The sequence below is a fragment of the Hylaeus anthracinus genome, unplaced genomic scaffold (assembly GCF_026225885.1).
Source record: "Hylaeus anthracinus isolate JK02 unplaced genomic scaffold, UHH_iyHylAnth1.0_haploid 5, whole genome shotgun sequence".
Lineage (NCBI taxonomy): Eukaryota > Metazoa > Arthropoda > Insecta > Hymenoptera > Colletidae > Hylaeus > Hylaeus anthracinus.
The window spans coordinates 10,083,888-10,101,153 of record NW_026535322.1 but is presented as its reverse complement, the minus strand read 5'-3'; the positions used below and the strand labels follow the sequence as shown (position 1 = coordinate 10,101,153).

Below are 17,266 nucleotides of genomic sequence, written 5' to 3'. Positions count from 1 at the left end.
GTAATGATGCAATAATACGTTACATAAATAAAGAAAATATGCAAATTACTCGACGCTTGAACATTTTTTTTTTAAATTGAATTACTTTTGTCCACGAAAACAAGACAAAGGAATGGTATTTATAAAAAATAGTTACAAACGTTACTAGTTTATTTCTTATAAGTATTAAGTAGACGATACAAAATCACAATCGCGTTCACATTACAGACATTGTTTCGTGTCCGCGATCAACTATAATACTGCGATTATCGGTTAATGTGTTCAATGACCGAATTGTTTGCAATATTACAGGTAAAGTTGCGTTTATCGTCTATTCGAGTAAAATTCGATCCTTCGGCGACGTTTATCTTTCCGTTTCGTACTATCGTCCCGTAGAAAAATGCTCACCGACCTCTTCGGTTATTGGTCAATATTTTATTATTTTTCGGCAAGTGAACGTTTAAAACTTTGAAAAAAAAAGGAAAGAACCAATTGCACGGCGATTATAAATAGATAACGAAATTTTGAAAACGCGCGTTTTTATTCGGGTGCACCTCGCGAGATAACAACGTTGCAACGTCGTTGACGAGCAACTTCGAAAATTGATTTAATTTTTCTAAACATTTTCAGTTACCTGAACTGTTTGCAATACCTTTTTACGCTTTGCATCGACCTCGTTTAGAGCTCTTCATGCTTCTCGGATTCTGTGGTACTCTCCTCTTTAAACGTCTCTGAAACGCACAGAAATAAAAACAAATTACATTAAGTACAATTGTTGTGTAATGAAGCAAATACTGTCACGACATCAGCATCGTTTACTAATATACCGTGCTCTTCCTTCTCCGTTTGTCTATTTTCGTTTTCCACTTTCTGCTGCAAGGCCTTTATTTCTTCGTCGTACCCCACCCACTCCGGCAATATACGCACCGCTGCTTGTAGTTTAGCTTCCTTGGTCATTGGATTGTTACACTGCCATTTTGAAAATACAGATTACGCATCGAATATCTTAAGAAATCACTTCTAATTCTATCACAATTCCTATTTACCAAATCTATGGTTTTGGCGTACTTCTTGGAATTATTGTCGCACCAAGTTTCGCACCACAGCCACTCCTGCGGTAGCGTTTTAATAGCTACTTGATGAATCATGTTATTGGGGAGATCCTAAAACGATACATCGTTCTTTTATTAATCGACACATTCTATGATAATTTTGCTAAATATGGTACGGACTTGATCGAGATTGGACAAGCTGTTTGGATCTTGACTCAACGCTTGATACTGCCCTCTCAGTCTATCTCCAGCAGCGATGCGTCGGAATCGTTTCAAGTCCACTACGTACAGCGCGCTGATATGATAAGCGCGGCCCTGCAAATGATTTCGCCAGTAGCCTTGCTTCCAAAACCTGAATCCGTCCATTTCCTTCCTGCTATCGCAGAACGGTGTATACGCGTACGGAGCGCCGCCAAGATCCATCGTTACCAGTTCTTTCAAATCCGCTCTCACCACCTACAAACAATATTTCTCAAAATCTATCTCTACTGCCTGTTTAAGCAATGTTTGAGTTTCTCGTACCTGATCGGCGTCGACGAATATAATCTTCTTAACGTTCAGAGGGAAAAGCACATCCAGAAATAGTATTTTATAACCCCATATCGTTCTCTGCTTCTCGGTTTGTTGATGGAGCCAACGAGGCCACTTGTACTGCACGAGTTCGTACTCAAAACCATACTCCTTTGCCATGTGCGGCAAAAAGTCCTAATAAAGACGTTACGTTTTAATCATCTATCACATAATTACAGAATATTTTCCAACAGAGTATGTATATTATTACTCCTTACTTTTAACGTTGGCGAAAGGTAATTCTTCAAAAACCAGAATTTGACGGGACTCTTCGTATGTTTAATAACGCTCAGCATCATAATCTTCAGGAATCTTTCGTACAAATGACCAGAGGCTAGGGAAAAGATGTTCAGTTTCTCATCCTGATCGTCGTTGTCCTCCGTTGTCGTAAATGTCCTAATTTGTTACGAAAGAATAGATTAGTGTCTCGCGAATAGGATGTGAGATCGTTGTCTTTTAAATACAATCAAATTTCACGAGTGTATTAATACACTAACGCGACGGTTATTTATGTAGTGAATAGCTTACCAAAATTTGGAAAAGCTAAAAACAGAAGAGAGAGAATAAATAAAAATTAAAGTTCAGAGATAACTGCATAACGCACTAAAAGCATACTTTCACTTAACGCCGAGAAACTCGAAAATATGAACCGCCGTAAAGTGTACACAATTGGTTGAAGAGTAGAGAGAAACACAGCATACCTCGAAATGGAGTTCCACAAGCCCGAGCTCTTCTCGTCATCCTCTGATAGAAGGTCCATTCCAACCTTGTCAGGCTTTTTGGAAACTTTTACTTTTAACACGTGATTCCTCAGTGAACTTATGAGAACTTTAACGTCGTTTCCATTTTGTATAACGTCTTGCCCACCGACGGTATTGAAATCATATATTTCCGCCGAACGTCCTTGCCTGAGACGTAACACCCATTCGCCAGGGTTGGCTTTTAGTTGAAAATATCCCAAGTTTGCCATCACTATAGTGTCCACCATCAACGGCTGCCTCTCAGTTCCTAAAGTAAATTGCAGCCCTCGAGGAGGACTTCCGATCATTGCTTCGAAACAATGACCTTCGAGTAGCAAATGTTCCAATTCGAATTCGCTGCAAGAACAAATGATACACATATAAACGCACGAATACGTATAAATTATAGATACGCTGTCTTTAAGTTAGTTATTTACCTATGCACTCCCATCGCAACATTGTCCAATTTAATATTATCTAAATCGTAAACGCTTCTAACTACTTCTACCAACCAATTTTCTGGGGCATGAATGTACTGCGTCAAGAGGGACGAAGTCGGCAGCTTCGTGAATTTTGCCATGGCACCGTTAACATAGCCGTCGGCAGTGAATTGTAATTGAGGTTCGAAGACGAACCGATAAAAACTAGAATAATGGAAATACGACGAATTAGTAGGACATTGAATTACATTATAAACATCGAATTTGTAACTGTAACATTAAAGTATGTGTACCTTTTCAGAGCCATGTCACTGTTCTTCTCTACACAGTTTAGAAATACTTTAACGTTGCAGTTGAGCGACTGCTGTAACGTCCTCAAAATAGGACCCAATCTTTGGGCGCCGCGAGACACAGGATCTACAATGGCGATCAAATTGAATACGACTTCGTCGGGATTTGCAGCTGGGATCTTCACGGCACTGTAATCGTCGCCATGGAAAGGAACGTCGAATCGACTTCGCGTTTGAGGATGCGATACCAGTAGGGACGTGATCTTCATGATCATATCATCTGTGATCTCGTTTTTCTCTGTGTACAATGAAAAATAATTATGACAACGGTATAATCACACGAGCATTATTTGCGTAAAATAAATGTTCGTACCATATTCATCGTCCTCGAATAGTTGTCCTTTTATTAATTTGTTGAACAATTTATCGCCGTAACTGTTTTGGCTAAACCTTTCTAATAACGAAAAATCTTCGCTCGTGAATTCTTCGTTGTTTTCTAAGGGACCAATTAACCTTCCGTTGCATACAATCGCTCTAGCTCCTTTTTCCAAGTTCAACACTGTTTTAACATACACCCCATGAAACGACAATTCGTCGTCTTGTTTCTTCAAGTTTTCTCGCACGCCTTCTTCCTAGATTTTTAATCATTTATTATTCGAAACGTTCGTTATTTTCGTTTGGCACTTTTCGAAGGCAGATCTTACTACTTACTTCTATATCAAATTTACCGTCGGCGATAAGACGAGCAACATCTTCCTGGATCACCTTACGAATGAAACGCATAACTTTGTCTATAGGCAAACCGTTCAAGGCAGCCAACACTATCTTATTGATGTCGCTCGTGCCGTCGACATTTTCATCAGTCGGCGAATTAATAATCACCGTAACTCTGACATCGGCATTCGATTCCTAAAATACAATTCACATGTATTTTCGGAGTATTTTCCTCTCAATTTTAATAGAACACTCGTTCCATTATCGCGCAGTTTACTTACTATGTACTCAAGGGCCTCGCGTAGCAATTGTCTGCCCGCTGGATCATTTAAATTTGCCACCACCCAAAAAGAGTATAAATGGTGAACACTCGTACGCCGAGGTACAAACACGTAACGCAGTCTATTCATTAACCACGTTGATAAATCTTGAGGACTCCATTTTGTATAATCTTCGTCGTTGGGTACAGTACCGATCAGATTCAACCACGTGTGCTTCTCCGCTTTCAATATTCGCTCGTTTAAACTACGATATAAAGTTGGAAATTTATCGCTTATCCTTGTTATAAACATTAAATTCGTTCCGTTAATAAAAAGCTCATACCGTGGCATAACGTTGGGTTGATTCATAATGTAGTCGACCACATCGTCTCCCTCCATTATCTCGCCGCGGTACACCGCCTTCTGTAGCGCAGGAGTTTGCGACATGATGGGAGATAGAACTGCTTCCTCGAAGGAATTGGCGTTCAATTGGTCGGAGGACAAAGGAATGCCATTCATCAAAGCTTGAGGGAATTTCTTAAACCCGGATCGCTTCACGAAATCGCTAGCTAAATGACGTCCTATGTCGTATTCGGACTCCTCGCCAAGAATGTAATTGATATTAGCCGAAGAATCTTGCGCCCTTATAGCTTTCTTCACGTCGTTTACGTCGGGACCATCCGGTCCGATGTAATTTCCTAACTAAAAACAAGATAACGCGTATTGTTATTTTTTACTGGTCGATGCACCGACAATAAATAGTAAGCATCGAATTCTACGAGGCTCTTACATCTATTAAAAACTGTAAGGCGTGATCCGATCCTTTGGTCTCCGCGAAATAATGATACGCATTATTCACCGCGACACTGGCATCCGTTAGACCAGTTATGGAGGTGTCGTAATTCGTTACGAAAACAAAACCAACGCGCAATGGTGCTGCATGTAAATACAGAGATTGTGCTAGAGTGATTACAGGGTTGGAATCTGCACTTAGTGGATCGATGAGCAATACCTGTCGAAAGAAGAAACTTTAAGACGAATACATAGTTACACAATTACTTATAGACATGTATATGGACGTTTACAAACCAAATTGTACAAATTTCTTCGAATATTTCTAAGCATTCCAGGAAAGGTTGGCCTTAACAATTCTGTTAACGACGACGGCCACCTAGAATAAGTTGAATCCCGTTCAATATCGTTCACCCAAATTACAGCCGAATCTCTTATATCTATCGCGAACTCTTGCTTATCCATATTAGTGGATAAATCTAGCGCCAGTAATTTGCTCATCTTTGTATTACTAAAACCTATGAATAAAACGTTCAATGTTACAATTATCTCCGATTTTTAACACATTCAAACTAGCGTCTATCATCGTACCGATTTTACGGAGAGACTCCATTACTCTCAATTCGCTTCTCAGCGATTCGAGAAGACCGAGTACATCCACAGCCTCCAAATCGAAAAACAACCCGTTAATGAAGAGTGCAGTATCCGTGGGTTGTATATTCAAACTAGCGGAAAATATTGCTTGATTGAGTTTCATTTCCTTCTTCATTTCGGTATTTACTTTTGTTCTAATTAAAGATTTTGCCTAAAAAGTTCAAAAAAAATTTACTAAAATAAATACGATATAATACGAATGTTATATGGATATTAATACTACAAAGGCGTATTTACTTGCATCGGAAAGTTTTGAGAAATATCGGTCAAAACATTTATAGCCTCATTTGTAGGAGAATTCATAATTCTCTCGGCTGCCTGATGACTTAACTCTTGAAACTGCCACACTTTCAATGCGCCAATTTCGTGACTGGAGTCGAGCAAGTGAATCTGTAATTTATCCAACTCCTCGTGCTTATCAGGATACAAATTTCTGGAAAAGTAATTATGATAATATTTGTAACAAAATTTAATAAGCATAAGAAACAATATATTAGGTATATAACCACCTTACTTTAAAGTTACGAAATTAATTCCATCTATTTCCTCCATATTATCGCTAGACGTTTCGGAATCTTTCCCGGTATTATCTTTAATGTCTGAATCATCTGTTGCTTTATATTCTGTAGACTTCATTTGTAACTCCACGCCATATCCTGACAAACGCACGTTTTTCTCTGCTCTGTCCTACAAATGATAGAAAATACAAACATTTGTATGTTATGAATATGTCGTTTTGGCTATTAAATATCTATAATACCTTCAAATAATGTCGCAAAATATAAGTGATACCATGATTTTCAGCGAGATGTTTTAATCTATTATGAAAATCTGTGAATGTTGGTGTTCCAATTTGACCATATAATATAATAATATTTTCAGATTGATGGGACATATGATAACGATGGTCTACACTGTAAGTATCAGGATTAGACCAAGTTTCCTGTAAAATAAACAAAGAGTGTGTAATTTTATGTGATTCTCATATACATATACATATTTTATATATCACTCACTTGGCTGATTAGCTGTTCCAATTCTTCTATAGAACAAGTATATTTTCCACCTACATCGACTACATTATAACAATCAAAGTTGGAAAGATTTTTGTTTTCTGCCATTTGGGTAAACATTTCTACTCGAGCTGAATAAATACGTAAAGACAATCCCAATTTGAGTAATGCCACTTCCATGGGAGATAAATACTCTTCAGCAAATGCAACAATGACATCATAGTTATCCTTCTCTGTTCATCAAAAAAATTATAATTATATAAAACTGTGATATTTATGTGGTGACATTAACAGGTTGAACTGATCTTACCATTTCCAAAAGTGTAATTTGCAAAGGTATCTACAAATTTCCAAAAATAGGTGGGATTTTCGTCACTTAGATACTCTGCTGCCTCGAGTGCCAAAGGTGTTTCCTTCCATTTTGCATCTATTAAGGTCGTCACGTACTTATTAACCCTCTTGTCTGCTTCGAGATGCGTTGTACACAAAAGTAACAAAGGAAAAAGTGTAGTTAACCACATCTGAAAATAAAAAAATAGTTATTAATAATACTATCACCCTTGTGTTTTGATTGCATCAAATGCTCAGAAGTATCAACAGACTTTTCACTTAATCAAAAGTTATGTTCTTGATAATGTAATTGGTTATATGTGACTGAATAAAGACATGTTTCAAACTCGCGTCTTACGAATACATATTTCTTTCACAATGATATCGACTTTTTTTATTGTTTCTCTTAAAACAAATCAAAAATCGGAGAAACGGAAGATATTACCATCGATAAAAATGAATAGAAATGGAGCTTAGCATTACACGATTACGAGTTCCAGTGATCCTATCTTACGTGGAAGAAATTTGGTTTTCGAAACCTACGTACCTCTAATTTTGCGATAAAAATCATATTAACAAAGGCAAATACGATGATAGCCAATCCATGCAGCACACGTGCCGGTAAATACCGCACTGGTGGAACTCCTCGCGGCTCTATTTAACTAAGAAATTACGTATATGTGTACAAGCATATGTATATATTATTACGACAAATTAATGTCCGATCATACATCGATAGATTTCTTGTGCACGATTCCACGTATACATGCACCACTCAGAAATCACATTGCCCGCAAAAATTGAACAAATACCACACAACTATACAAAAATCATATGCGAGTGCACAAACCACGCATTCAACATAAAAATACGAGAGGTGCCACACGACCACGGAAGACATGACAAATACCATACATTAAAAAATATAGAGCACAACAATTACACATAAAGACCCATACATTTCAGATCACACTTATTTCCCTTTTCTTTCATTTTTTACTCAACAGATCCAATTATTTAATCGCTATGAATAACTGCACAGATCTCATTATTGTTGATGATACGTTTCAAAGAATCGAATTGTTTACAAAATTTCATTCAGAATTACCAACGCGCTTGCGAAAGAGTCCCGTAAAATTTCCTAGCACGTTCTGTAAACACAAAAAGAGATTATCCAGTATCGTCTATTATACGATTTTCTTACTTGCTTGAATATCATGTAATAAATAAATACTCGAGTATTATTATATTATTTTGGAGTACGAGTATTATATCTAATCTCATTCTGAATATAACGTAGCACAGTGCCATGTATATCGCGTGGAACAGGTGTTGAATACCTTGTTACAGTTGGTTACAGTATTAGACAAGATAAGAACTCAATTCATTTGATACATTTGATACTGGTCATATTTTGAGAGAAACAAATCTTTATACCATGACTATAATAGATTACATGCAAACATTATCTGACAATCCTTATTTCGGAGCTGGCTTTGGCCTGTTTGGGTTAGGAGCTGGAGCAGCTTTGTTGAGAAAAGGGATGCAAGCAGGAATGATATTGTTCAGGTATTGCTCACATAAAGATTACATTTTATACAACACTATCTTTACATGTCTCTTTTTTCTTTTAATGCATGACTTTCTTCAAACATAGGCGACATTACATGATTACTTTGGAAGTCCCTTGTCGGGACAAAAGCTACCAGTGGCTCCTGCAATGGATCACGCATAAGGGTGCAAGAAAAACCCAACATCTGTCTGTTGAGACAAGTTTCGAGCAAAAAGAAACAGGTCACATAAAAACTAGATATGATTTCATACCAAGTATTGGAACTCATTTCTTTAGGTTAGAAATAACTGTACTTAATGGTCCGATACTTCAATTTACAACAAGTATGAAATCGTGAAATTATTAAAATATAATTATTAAGTTATTCTAGGGCAATGGTTCGATGGTAAAGGTGAAAGTTGTATAATTTTAATTTGTTTGTTCAAATTAATAGATACCAAGGGAATTGGATAAGGGTAGAACGAACAAGAGAACAACAAACACTTGATATACAAATGGGTATACCATTCGAGACAGTACAGCTGACAGCATTTGGAAGGGACAGGAGCATATATTTCAATATTTTGGAAGAAGGTAAAATTTGATATACTAGTATTAATTTAAGATAAATTAAGTAGAATAAATTAATAGTAAATAGTGCTTGTTGCTATGAATAATTATAATAAACACTTGATCTGTAGCTAGACAAATGGCTTTGAAAGAGCACGAAGGCAAAACCATAATGTATACTGCAATGGGAAGCGAATGGAGGCAGTTTGGACATCCTAAGAAAAGAAGACCACTAGAGTCAGTTGTCTTAGACACTGGCGTCGCGGACAGAATAATAAGCGACTGTCGCGAATTTATAAATAATCCGTCGTGGTATGGCGATCGTGGTACGTAAATAAATCATTTAAAATAAACGTTACACGATAAATAAATCTGTTAACTAATTACACAGGAATTCCATACCGTCGAGGATATTTATTATACGGTCCACCGGGTTGCGGTAAATCGTCATTCATTACCGCCTTAGCTGGCGAATTAGAACGAGGTATATGCGTTTTAAATCTGTCAGAGCGAGGTTTAACGGACGATCGATTAAATCACTTATTAGCTGTGGCTCCTCAACAAACTATTATACTTTTGGAAGATATCGATGCAGCATTTGCCAGCAGAGAAGAGAGTAGAGAAGGTAACTGCGCGTGTTGCAAATTTAAAACGGATATGGAATTTGTCTTACGATAGTTGCATTACCAATTTCGATACGTTTTATTTTAGTTAAATCTGCGTACGACGGTTTGAATAGAGTAACGTTTAGCGGCTTATTAAACTGTCTGGACGGTGTTGCTTCTACCGAAGCAAGAATCCTATTTATGACAACTAATTACTTGGAAAGATTAGACCCTGCATTAGTTAGGCCAGGTAGAGTGGATGTAAAAGAATACATAGGTATGTTACATTTGAACTCGATTTATATCGGATATTAACGATTTTATATCGACTTCGTGTCTCATTTCAGGTTGGTGTAGCAACAAACAAGTGGAGCAGATGTTTTTACGATTCTATAAAAATAGTGGCAATAAAGCAGAAGAACTTGCTAAACAATTTGCGGAAGATGTTATATCACAAAAGAAAAATGTTAGTCCAGCGCAAATTCAAGGATTCTTTATGTTTTATAAGAACAACCCCAATGAAGTGCTAAAAAATATTTCGCACATATGGGAACTCACGTGATAGGATGAATTATTAGGTAGACATTAGCATTGTAAAGCTTTATAATAAAATGTATATAAACGTTGAGACGAATATGACAAAGATATCATAGAGCATTCACGTTCTCATATTTATATTAATTATGCAATTAGCGCATCCGCTAATTTAATTTCTAATAATTTGAAATTTCTACATAGATGAAAACTTCTCACTTTTATAGCGTTTATTCCGATTATTGCATTACTATCGACATTACCGCATCGTGAATGACGATCCAGAGACAAAATACATTGTACCAAAATAAACATTGTTGTATACTATTTTCTTCTACTCTCATCAATATATTTTTTTTTTACTACATATATTTATATGTATATCTATCTATGTACACAATCATTAACGTGTTCCTCCACGTTGATTTAAATTGGTTCAACCAATTTCATTAAAATTATAAATTTTTGAAATCACAACATAATTGATCAAATAAAACGTTTCAAAATACTATTTCATCCACGTCTCTTCATTTTGGGCAATTTGAATTTATGAAAAAATATTTCATAAAAAGCAATATTCTCACGAAACAGTACTATCTTTCATTTACTTCATTGCACAACGTTATGTATGTTAATTTCGTCATTACATGTTGAAAATGATGTAAAAAAAACGTTATCGAGTTAGATGTCATTCTTTTTCTCGGTTTGTTACCATTCGAATATTTTGTTCGAATATTTTTAATACGTAACAAACTGCTTTATCAGACACGCTTTACGACTAGAGAATTATATTTAGCGAGATAGTACATTAAATTATTAGTACACGTCGAAACTCCAACAGAATCTGTTACTGGGTTGTTAATATTTGTTTGACGGTACTTATTTTCAGACTTTTGTTCTTTTTTTTCTAGCATCTTTAAAAAACATTAAAATACTTTCGTAAATGCGGTTCACCGTTCAAATCAGTGTCGTACGTGACACTATTGTTCAAAGCGCTAACATAAAGCTAATAGCTTTAACGATCAAAATGAATCTCACACGGCACGGTAAAAAATATCAAAATTGAATAGTTTACGATTCAATGATGTCTATATACATCATCCTTGATGCTTAGAAACTCCATATATAAGGTTCGTAGTTTAAGGGGTCTGGTTGTTCCATGTTGTGACCTGTGTGACTATTATTTCCAACCATACACGATGGATAGGCAACTCCGGTATTCTCCTGTCCCGACACAGACACAGGTGGCACGATAGCCGGTGCTAACCTGCAGTCAGGTCTTTGTTGCATCATAGGACCCATTGGCTGTATCGGTTGCGGCTCTGGTGGTGGACCTGGCGGAGGTTGAGGTTGAGCAAGCGTAGGAAGAGCTGCGGTAATATTGTGGACAGGTTGCATTATGTTAGGAGCTGAAACATAATTCGCCACTGAAAAGTGGTTTTCAAAATTATTGATTAGTTTTCTCTGCGTGATAAGACACGATACTAGAATAAATTAAGGTACAGTGGTGAGGTTAAGGGGACGCACTTGTTGCAGGATTATGAAACGGTAAAACAGTGGGCTGTTCTGGTATCATATTTGTCGACGGCGAGACGCTTTTCACCGATATAGACTCGGTTCTTCTTCTCTTAGAAGATAACCGTTTCGGGGTGTTCCTCGACCCTTGGTCACGTTTTCTATTACCGTTTGATTTTTTCTTCTTTTCGCCAAGCATTTTTGGTTTATTTGGTCGATTTCCGCTGGGTTGCCAAAGGTGCACTGTGTGTACAGCGTTTCCTTCCCTAAAACGATCAAAAGGTTCGATCCCTTGTTGGTGTACACGAAAGTATCTGTATAACGAAGAGCGTCTTTTTATACAGACCCTTGCTTCTTTCCGAGCTTCCAACTATGAATACCAGCTTTATGAAGCCTTTCCCTAATCGTATCCACGCTACATTTTAAGCCCAGAGCTGGCGCAACGTGTTTAGCCGCGGTCAGAGGCTGCTGGGTAGCCATAGCGATTATGGCTTCGTCTTGTTCCTTAGTCGTGATTCGACGACGACCCTTTCTTTCCTTCGTCTGTACGTTGCCTTCTTTATGCCAACGTTCTAACCACCTTTTAACGGTACGTTCCTATTTAATAACAAGTACTCGGTATACGGCTATCACCAAGATAGTCTTATATAATTATACGAAGCCATCAAGACGATCTTCTTCTTACCGATCTATCGATCGCGAGTGCGATAGACAGCGTGGACAAGCCCGCTTCCGACATGCCGATCATACGATTTCGAATTTCGACGCTAGTTTCCAACGTTCCTTTCGCTTTCCCACCTTTCTTTTTCCTTTTCTGCGACATGTTTCTTTCGCTATCTTCTTTCGACGTACAATGAAGCCTGTCGGGTTGCAGGATCACCTGATCCTGATTCTTGCATCCTAAAATAAAGGGGAACAAGATTTGATTTTTAATGGTTTAAGTGACGATTTTATAATCGTAATAGCTTGTCAATAACCTGTATCGTCATCGCCAGTGACTCGTAAATAACGCGGCGGCTCGTTCTGTGCCGGAAGTTCCAAAAACTGGTGAGGATCTTCCTGCAACCTAACGGGCAAAAATCGTTCCATCTTGACAGGCTTCGCCGTATTCTCGGTTTGCTTAAGTTCACCGCTAGAAGACTGGTTACTGTCTTGAGAACTACAAGAGTTAAAGGTATCGGAGTTCGTGTTTGTATTGGTTTGCGGACTAGCTAATTGTAAGTGTAAATGCTCTTGATGCTGCTGATGTTGAATTTGGTGCTCTACTTTGAGTTGACGTTGCTGATCGAGACTATGCGTTTGATCCGGAATCGTTTGTCGTACTTGTTGCTCGTGATGTTGCTGTTGCTCTTGACGCGTACGTAACTCCTGAAGCTGCTGCGACAAAGGTTGTTCGTAAGATATTAGATTAGGTTGGCCCTAAAATTCCGAGAAGCTAGAGTCCGACGACGGGATGAATGTCCGCGTAAATTTTACTTTGAACAAAGGGCTCAAACCTGCGGATAATGATGACTTCCTTGCACCAAATCCAGCGGCCAATTTTGAGAGATATTCAAACCAGGGTGTTGGTAAACGGGCTGATCTTGGTGAACTAAACTCAACGCGTTGCCAAATTCCGTTTGATTCGAAGGTAACGGTTGGGATGGCGACTGCATTTCGGTAGCTTGAGGCTGAGGAGCATTTTGTTGCGAAAATATAAATTCCTGCTGTTCGGTTGGTTGTTTTGCGTTTTCTACCGGAGCACCATCCCCTACGTATACATCTTTAGCCCTAATTTTCCACGAGGGATTCTTTTTCTTAGTCGCGCCTGTATTTTTATCGTTTTTACTAGAATCTTTGGAAGACTTTTTTTTCCCTAACTGCGTTCCAGTGGGCCTCCATACAGGTTGTTGAATAGCAACACCATCCGTGTCGCTGTAGACAAAAATTAGAGAATTTAAAATTGAATCGGACTAGCAAATAAATATAAAAAATTCAAGTGTCCAAGAACCAACCCTAGTGGAATTCTTTGCATGTATTTCCGGGAGGGACTCCAATTGTGAATTCCTGCTTTATGTAGTCTTTCTCTTATAGTGTCTACAGAGCAGTTGAGTCCCAAAGCGGGAAGAACAGCTTTAGCAGCTGTTATAGGTGTCTGTGTGGCAAGCCGTATAATAGCTTCATCTTGTTCTGAGGTGGTGGCTCTTTTGCGTCCACATCGTTCTCTTGTTTCCACAGTGCCTTCTTTATCGAATCTGTTCAACCACCTCTTCACTGTACGTTGCTGAAAAAATAGGAAGCAACAGAGGGAGGATAAGTATAACAGTTGAAATCATAGTAGTAATATTATCGATTGCTTATGAACCAGATTGATTCATAATACAATTTTTTAAATATACTTGCCGAACAATTGACGGCTGCCGCGATTTCTCGCAAACCCAAACCAGCCTCGTACATTCCCACCATTCGATTTCTCAATTCCGGGGTCGTTTCGTGCACTCCTCTCGTTTTCCCCATTTCGTTTAGTTATTAAAATTATTTTGGAAGAAAGATGTACCGCAAGAAAGACCCGTGAAAAATTTTAAATTTTACGCGAAAACTGACGTACGAATAGAAGAGACCACGTGACAGTGGCAGTGCTCTATCCGGAAGTTTTTCAAAATTTTAATTAGCCCCGTGCAATCGTGCTTTCCGTTTGTCGCGGGATCTCCGAATTTTAACGATCCGCCTGGTCATCTTATCTAACGATCGAGGTCCCGCCGCGAACGCTTTTCGAAAAATATTGTTTCTTTCTCGTCTTCGACATCGCACCGTGTCAGAAGTGCTCGGACAGGTCGAAACCTTAGCGTCGACGGAATGCAATTGCGTTGTTTACAGAACACGATTTCGCTCGAAGAATTTACTCGGACAACTTTCGTTTCGATGGAAATCACACGGTGGACGTTGCAACGCATGGACGAAACCTTGTAATTTCACCGTCGATACACCTTATATGTCTCGTTTTCGACGAAATGCACTCGCTCGAAGAAAACACTTCAGTCAATACAACTTCGGCTGTACAGTCCCGTCGAGATTCTTTTGTCCTCGCTCCGTGTCACGGGAACTTTCAATTTCCATTCGAGCATCGTTTTCGAAACGATTTTTCCTCCTTGGGAAACATTCTCCGAGCTGTCGTGAAATGGTAAAAGTCTTTAGCTAAGACACGAAACGTTTTCGGTCAGAATACCGTCCCGATAATGCACCGGCATCGTCAATTTTTATTCGGTGGACTGTACTGTGTCATCGACCGTACAGTCCCTCGAAATTGCTTCATCCTCGAGGAATCTATCGACTCCGTTTCATTTTAAGGAACGGAGATGAATCCAAAGAACTCGATGAACGCAGAGCTAAACGTGTTCTTCACAAATTCGTGCTCGTTTCTTTCGTCAAAGAAGGTTCACAATGGAGTCCCGTCAATAGAAAATCAGTCGACTGTACTACCGAGCAGCGGGAAATGTATGTACAGCGAGAAGGTTATGTCAAACGAGTGACATTTCGCGTAACGACGAGTCTCGGCCAGATATTAAACAACTTTGCAGAGATTTCATGGAAACGATACCGTTTATATACGTTTCCTTCATAACGACGCACTGATGTTTTACGTATTAGCTACAATTTCGATGGAGGCGAGTGCGACGATGGTCAATAATTTTGACGGACGACTGTACTCGACGCGTGTTATTCAGGGTTAGCTCGGGTATGTTCGCCCACCTTCGCCGGAATTATATTGACCCACAAAATTGGTTCCCTCGTAACTTCGTAGATAAGCTGAAGTTCATCGACTCGAATTTTGAAAGTTTCTAATCTCCTGGCACTATTACGATTTTCGAGGATTTGACCGAATTTTTATTTAATATACAGGGTGTGCTAAAGTGTTACAGACGCATATTTCAATAACTATTGATGATACGAAAACATTGTTTAGATTGTAAATTGCAGGATACAATGGTCTCTATATTGTGTCGTAAACGAAATTTTGTTTATATTATTTGTTTGTTGTTGTTTATTTTATTGCCATACCTTTATGGGTTTTTAGATTTGTCCCCTTCCCTTGTCTTATATCCCCTTTTCCTTATCTAGTAATCTTATAATCTAATTTTGTTTATATTATTAATTTAAAGATATGTTGGTAAAGTGTCGTTTTTTAAATGGAACTATATATTATTTAGGATATTATGCGATAGTGCTTTTCAAGAGGAATTCATTGACCCTTAATGTTCACACATTCAAGAAGTAAATTGTTAAGAAATAAATGTTTTTAAGTTATATGTAGAGCATGGAGCTCAAATATTTTCCCAGGCGCATAGGACCCCTCATTGACCGTTAATGTATTTACTCGATTTTTATTAGTTTTCAAGATATGACGCTTTGAAATTTACTGATTTTCGGCGGAAACGTATCGTTTTGAGTGACGAGTCGTAAAAGCGACCCAATTGTTGCGGTGTTTGACTCTGCCTCTTGAAACCGATAAACAAGGGTCTACGCTCGGAAAGGCAGGCCCGAACGGTAAGAAACATGGAAAGTATTGTCCATCACGGTGTAAGTTTGCCGCATCCCCAAAGGTAGACCGTGATGGGCAATACTTTCCATGTTTCTTGCTATCGGTTAAAAAGGGCAGAGTCAAACACTGCAACAATAGGATCGCTTTTACGACTTGTAACTCAAAACGATACCTTTCCCCTGAAAATCAGTAAATTTCGAAGCGTTACATCTTGAAAACTAATAAAAATCGAGTAAATACATAGAGAGTCAATGAATTCGTCTTGAAAAGCACTAACGCATGATTCCATTAAAAAAAAACGACACTTTACCAACATATCTTTAAATTAATAATATAAAAATAATTTCGTTTACGCTACAATATAGAGTCCATTGTTTCCTGCAATTTACATCCAAACAATTTTTTCGTATCATCAATAGTTATTGAAATATGTTTCCAAAGTCATCAAGTCATCATCTTTCTAAAGTCACACTTTAGCGTGGACATTCTGTATAAAAAAAGACAATGCCATATTTCCAAGACAAACCATAATTCTCTACCACGTTTAGTTTAGAAGTTGTGTTCATTTAAAGTATGATAATACCATATTCATGAATATAATTTATAAGCTAAATGTTTTTTATATTATTTTCTGATAAATTATATTAAACAAAAACATGGTTAAATGCCTCGAAATTTATTATTGTAAATATAACTTCTAAACTAAACATTATAGAGAATCGGGACTTGCGATATTGTTTTTGTATCAAATTATATGAAATAAAACGCCTATCGCGCCTATCTGTCTATCGCGTAGCAGTCAATCCTATGGCAATGCAGTATAAGACAATAAATTAATCCGAACGATGTCGTTTGAAGTGTGAAATTAATACTCATGAATACTCTCGTGTTTTTTCTAATTCGTACTTCATCTAACGACGAACAATTCCTGTCCTGTTGCTATTTCTAAACGGAAAATGTAACGACATCAAATAAGAGATTACATGTATAGGGTCGACAGATCGTAAACTGGTAACATCCGCCAATCAACCTGCGTTTATACGTGCTACACCCTGACCTAGAATTTAAAGATTCGACCACCCTATGACGGACAACTCGCGATGGTATCACGTGCTACGTGCAACTATGAATGGAGCA

General features: G+C 37.9%; 3 protein-coding genes across 5 annotated transcripts; 1 reads left to right on the top strand and 2 right to left on the bottom strand.

Annotated features, from left to right (window-relative positions):
- Positions 1–147: 147 nt before the first annotated feature.
- Positions 148–7,862, bottom strand: LOC128896115 (UDP-glucose:glycoprotein glucosyltransferase). 2 transcript variants are annotated; one of them, XM_054159318.1, is made up of 22 exons: positions 7,382–7,862; positions 6,815–7,025; positions 6,508–6,737; positions 6,252–6,434; positions 6,006–6,178; positions 5,729–5,924; positions 5,429–5,642; positions 5,135–5,355; positions 4,836–5,057; positions 4,389–4,747; positions 4,067–4,310; positions 3,783–3,980; positions 3,445–3,703; positions 3,075–3,369; positions 2,779–2,985; positions 2,303–2,698; positions 1,820–1,997; positions 1,554–1,736; positions 1,212–1,487; positions 1,026–1,142; positions 807–948; positions 148–710 (listed from the first exon to the last, which is right to left on the bottom strand). In XM_054159318.1, exons 1-22 carry the CDS (start codon positions 7,403–7,405, stop codon positions 658–660), a joined length of 4,581 nt encoding a protein of 1,526 aa, XP_054015293.1. In that variant the 5' UTR covers positions 7,406–7,862; the 3' UTR covers positions 148–657. The 2 variants fall into 2 exon arrangements, with proteins under 2 accessions (XP_054015293.1, XP_054015294.1); XM_054159319.1 differs by lacking the exon at positions 7,382–7,862 and adding an exon at positions 7,107–7,217.
- A 91-nt stretch (positions 7,863–7,953) lies between these two features.
- LOC128896124 (mitochondrial chaperone BCS1) lies at positions 7,954–10,606 on the top strand. Its single transcript, XM_054159338.1, has 7 exons — positions 7,954–8,403; positions 8,492–8,683; positions 8,841–8,980; positions 9,088–9,282; positions 9,348–9,581; positions 9,668–9,838; positions 9,909–10,606. Exons 1-7 carry the CDS (start codon positions 8,273–8,275, stop codon positions 10,121–10,123), a joined length of 1,278 nt encoding a protein of 425 aa, XP_054015313.1. The 5' UTR covers positions 7,954–8,272; the 3' UTR covers positions 10,124–10,606.
- A 380-nt stretch (positions 10,607–10,986) lies between these two features.
- LOC128896120 (uncharacterized) lies at positions 10,987–16,914 on the bottom strand. 2 transcript variants are annotated; one of them, XM_054159331.1, is made up of 8 exons: positions 13,993–16,914; positions 13,605–13,873; positions 13,107–13,524; positions 12,588–12,987; positions 12,296–12,510; positions 11,957–12,207; positions 11,623–11,876; positions 10,987–11,522 (listed from the first exon to the last, which is right to left on the bottom strand). In XM_054159331.1, exons 1-8 carry the CDS (start codon positions 14,104–14,106, stop codon positions 11,206–11,208), a joined length of 2,238 nt encoding a protein of 745 aa, XP_054015306.1. In that variant the 5' UTR covers positions 14,107–16,914; the 3' UTR covers positions 10,987–11,205. The 2 variants fall into 2 exon arrangements, with proteins under 2 accessions (XP_054015306.1, XP_054015307.1); XM_054159332.1 differs by having other exon boundaries at positions 12,588–12,984; positions 13,993–16,913.
- Positions 16,915–17,266: the final 352 nt, after the last annotated feature.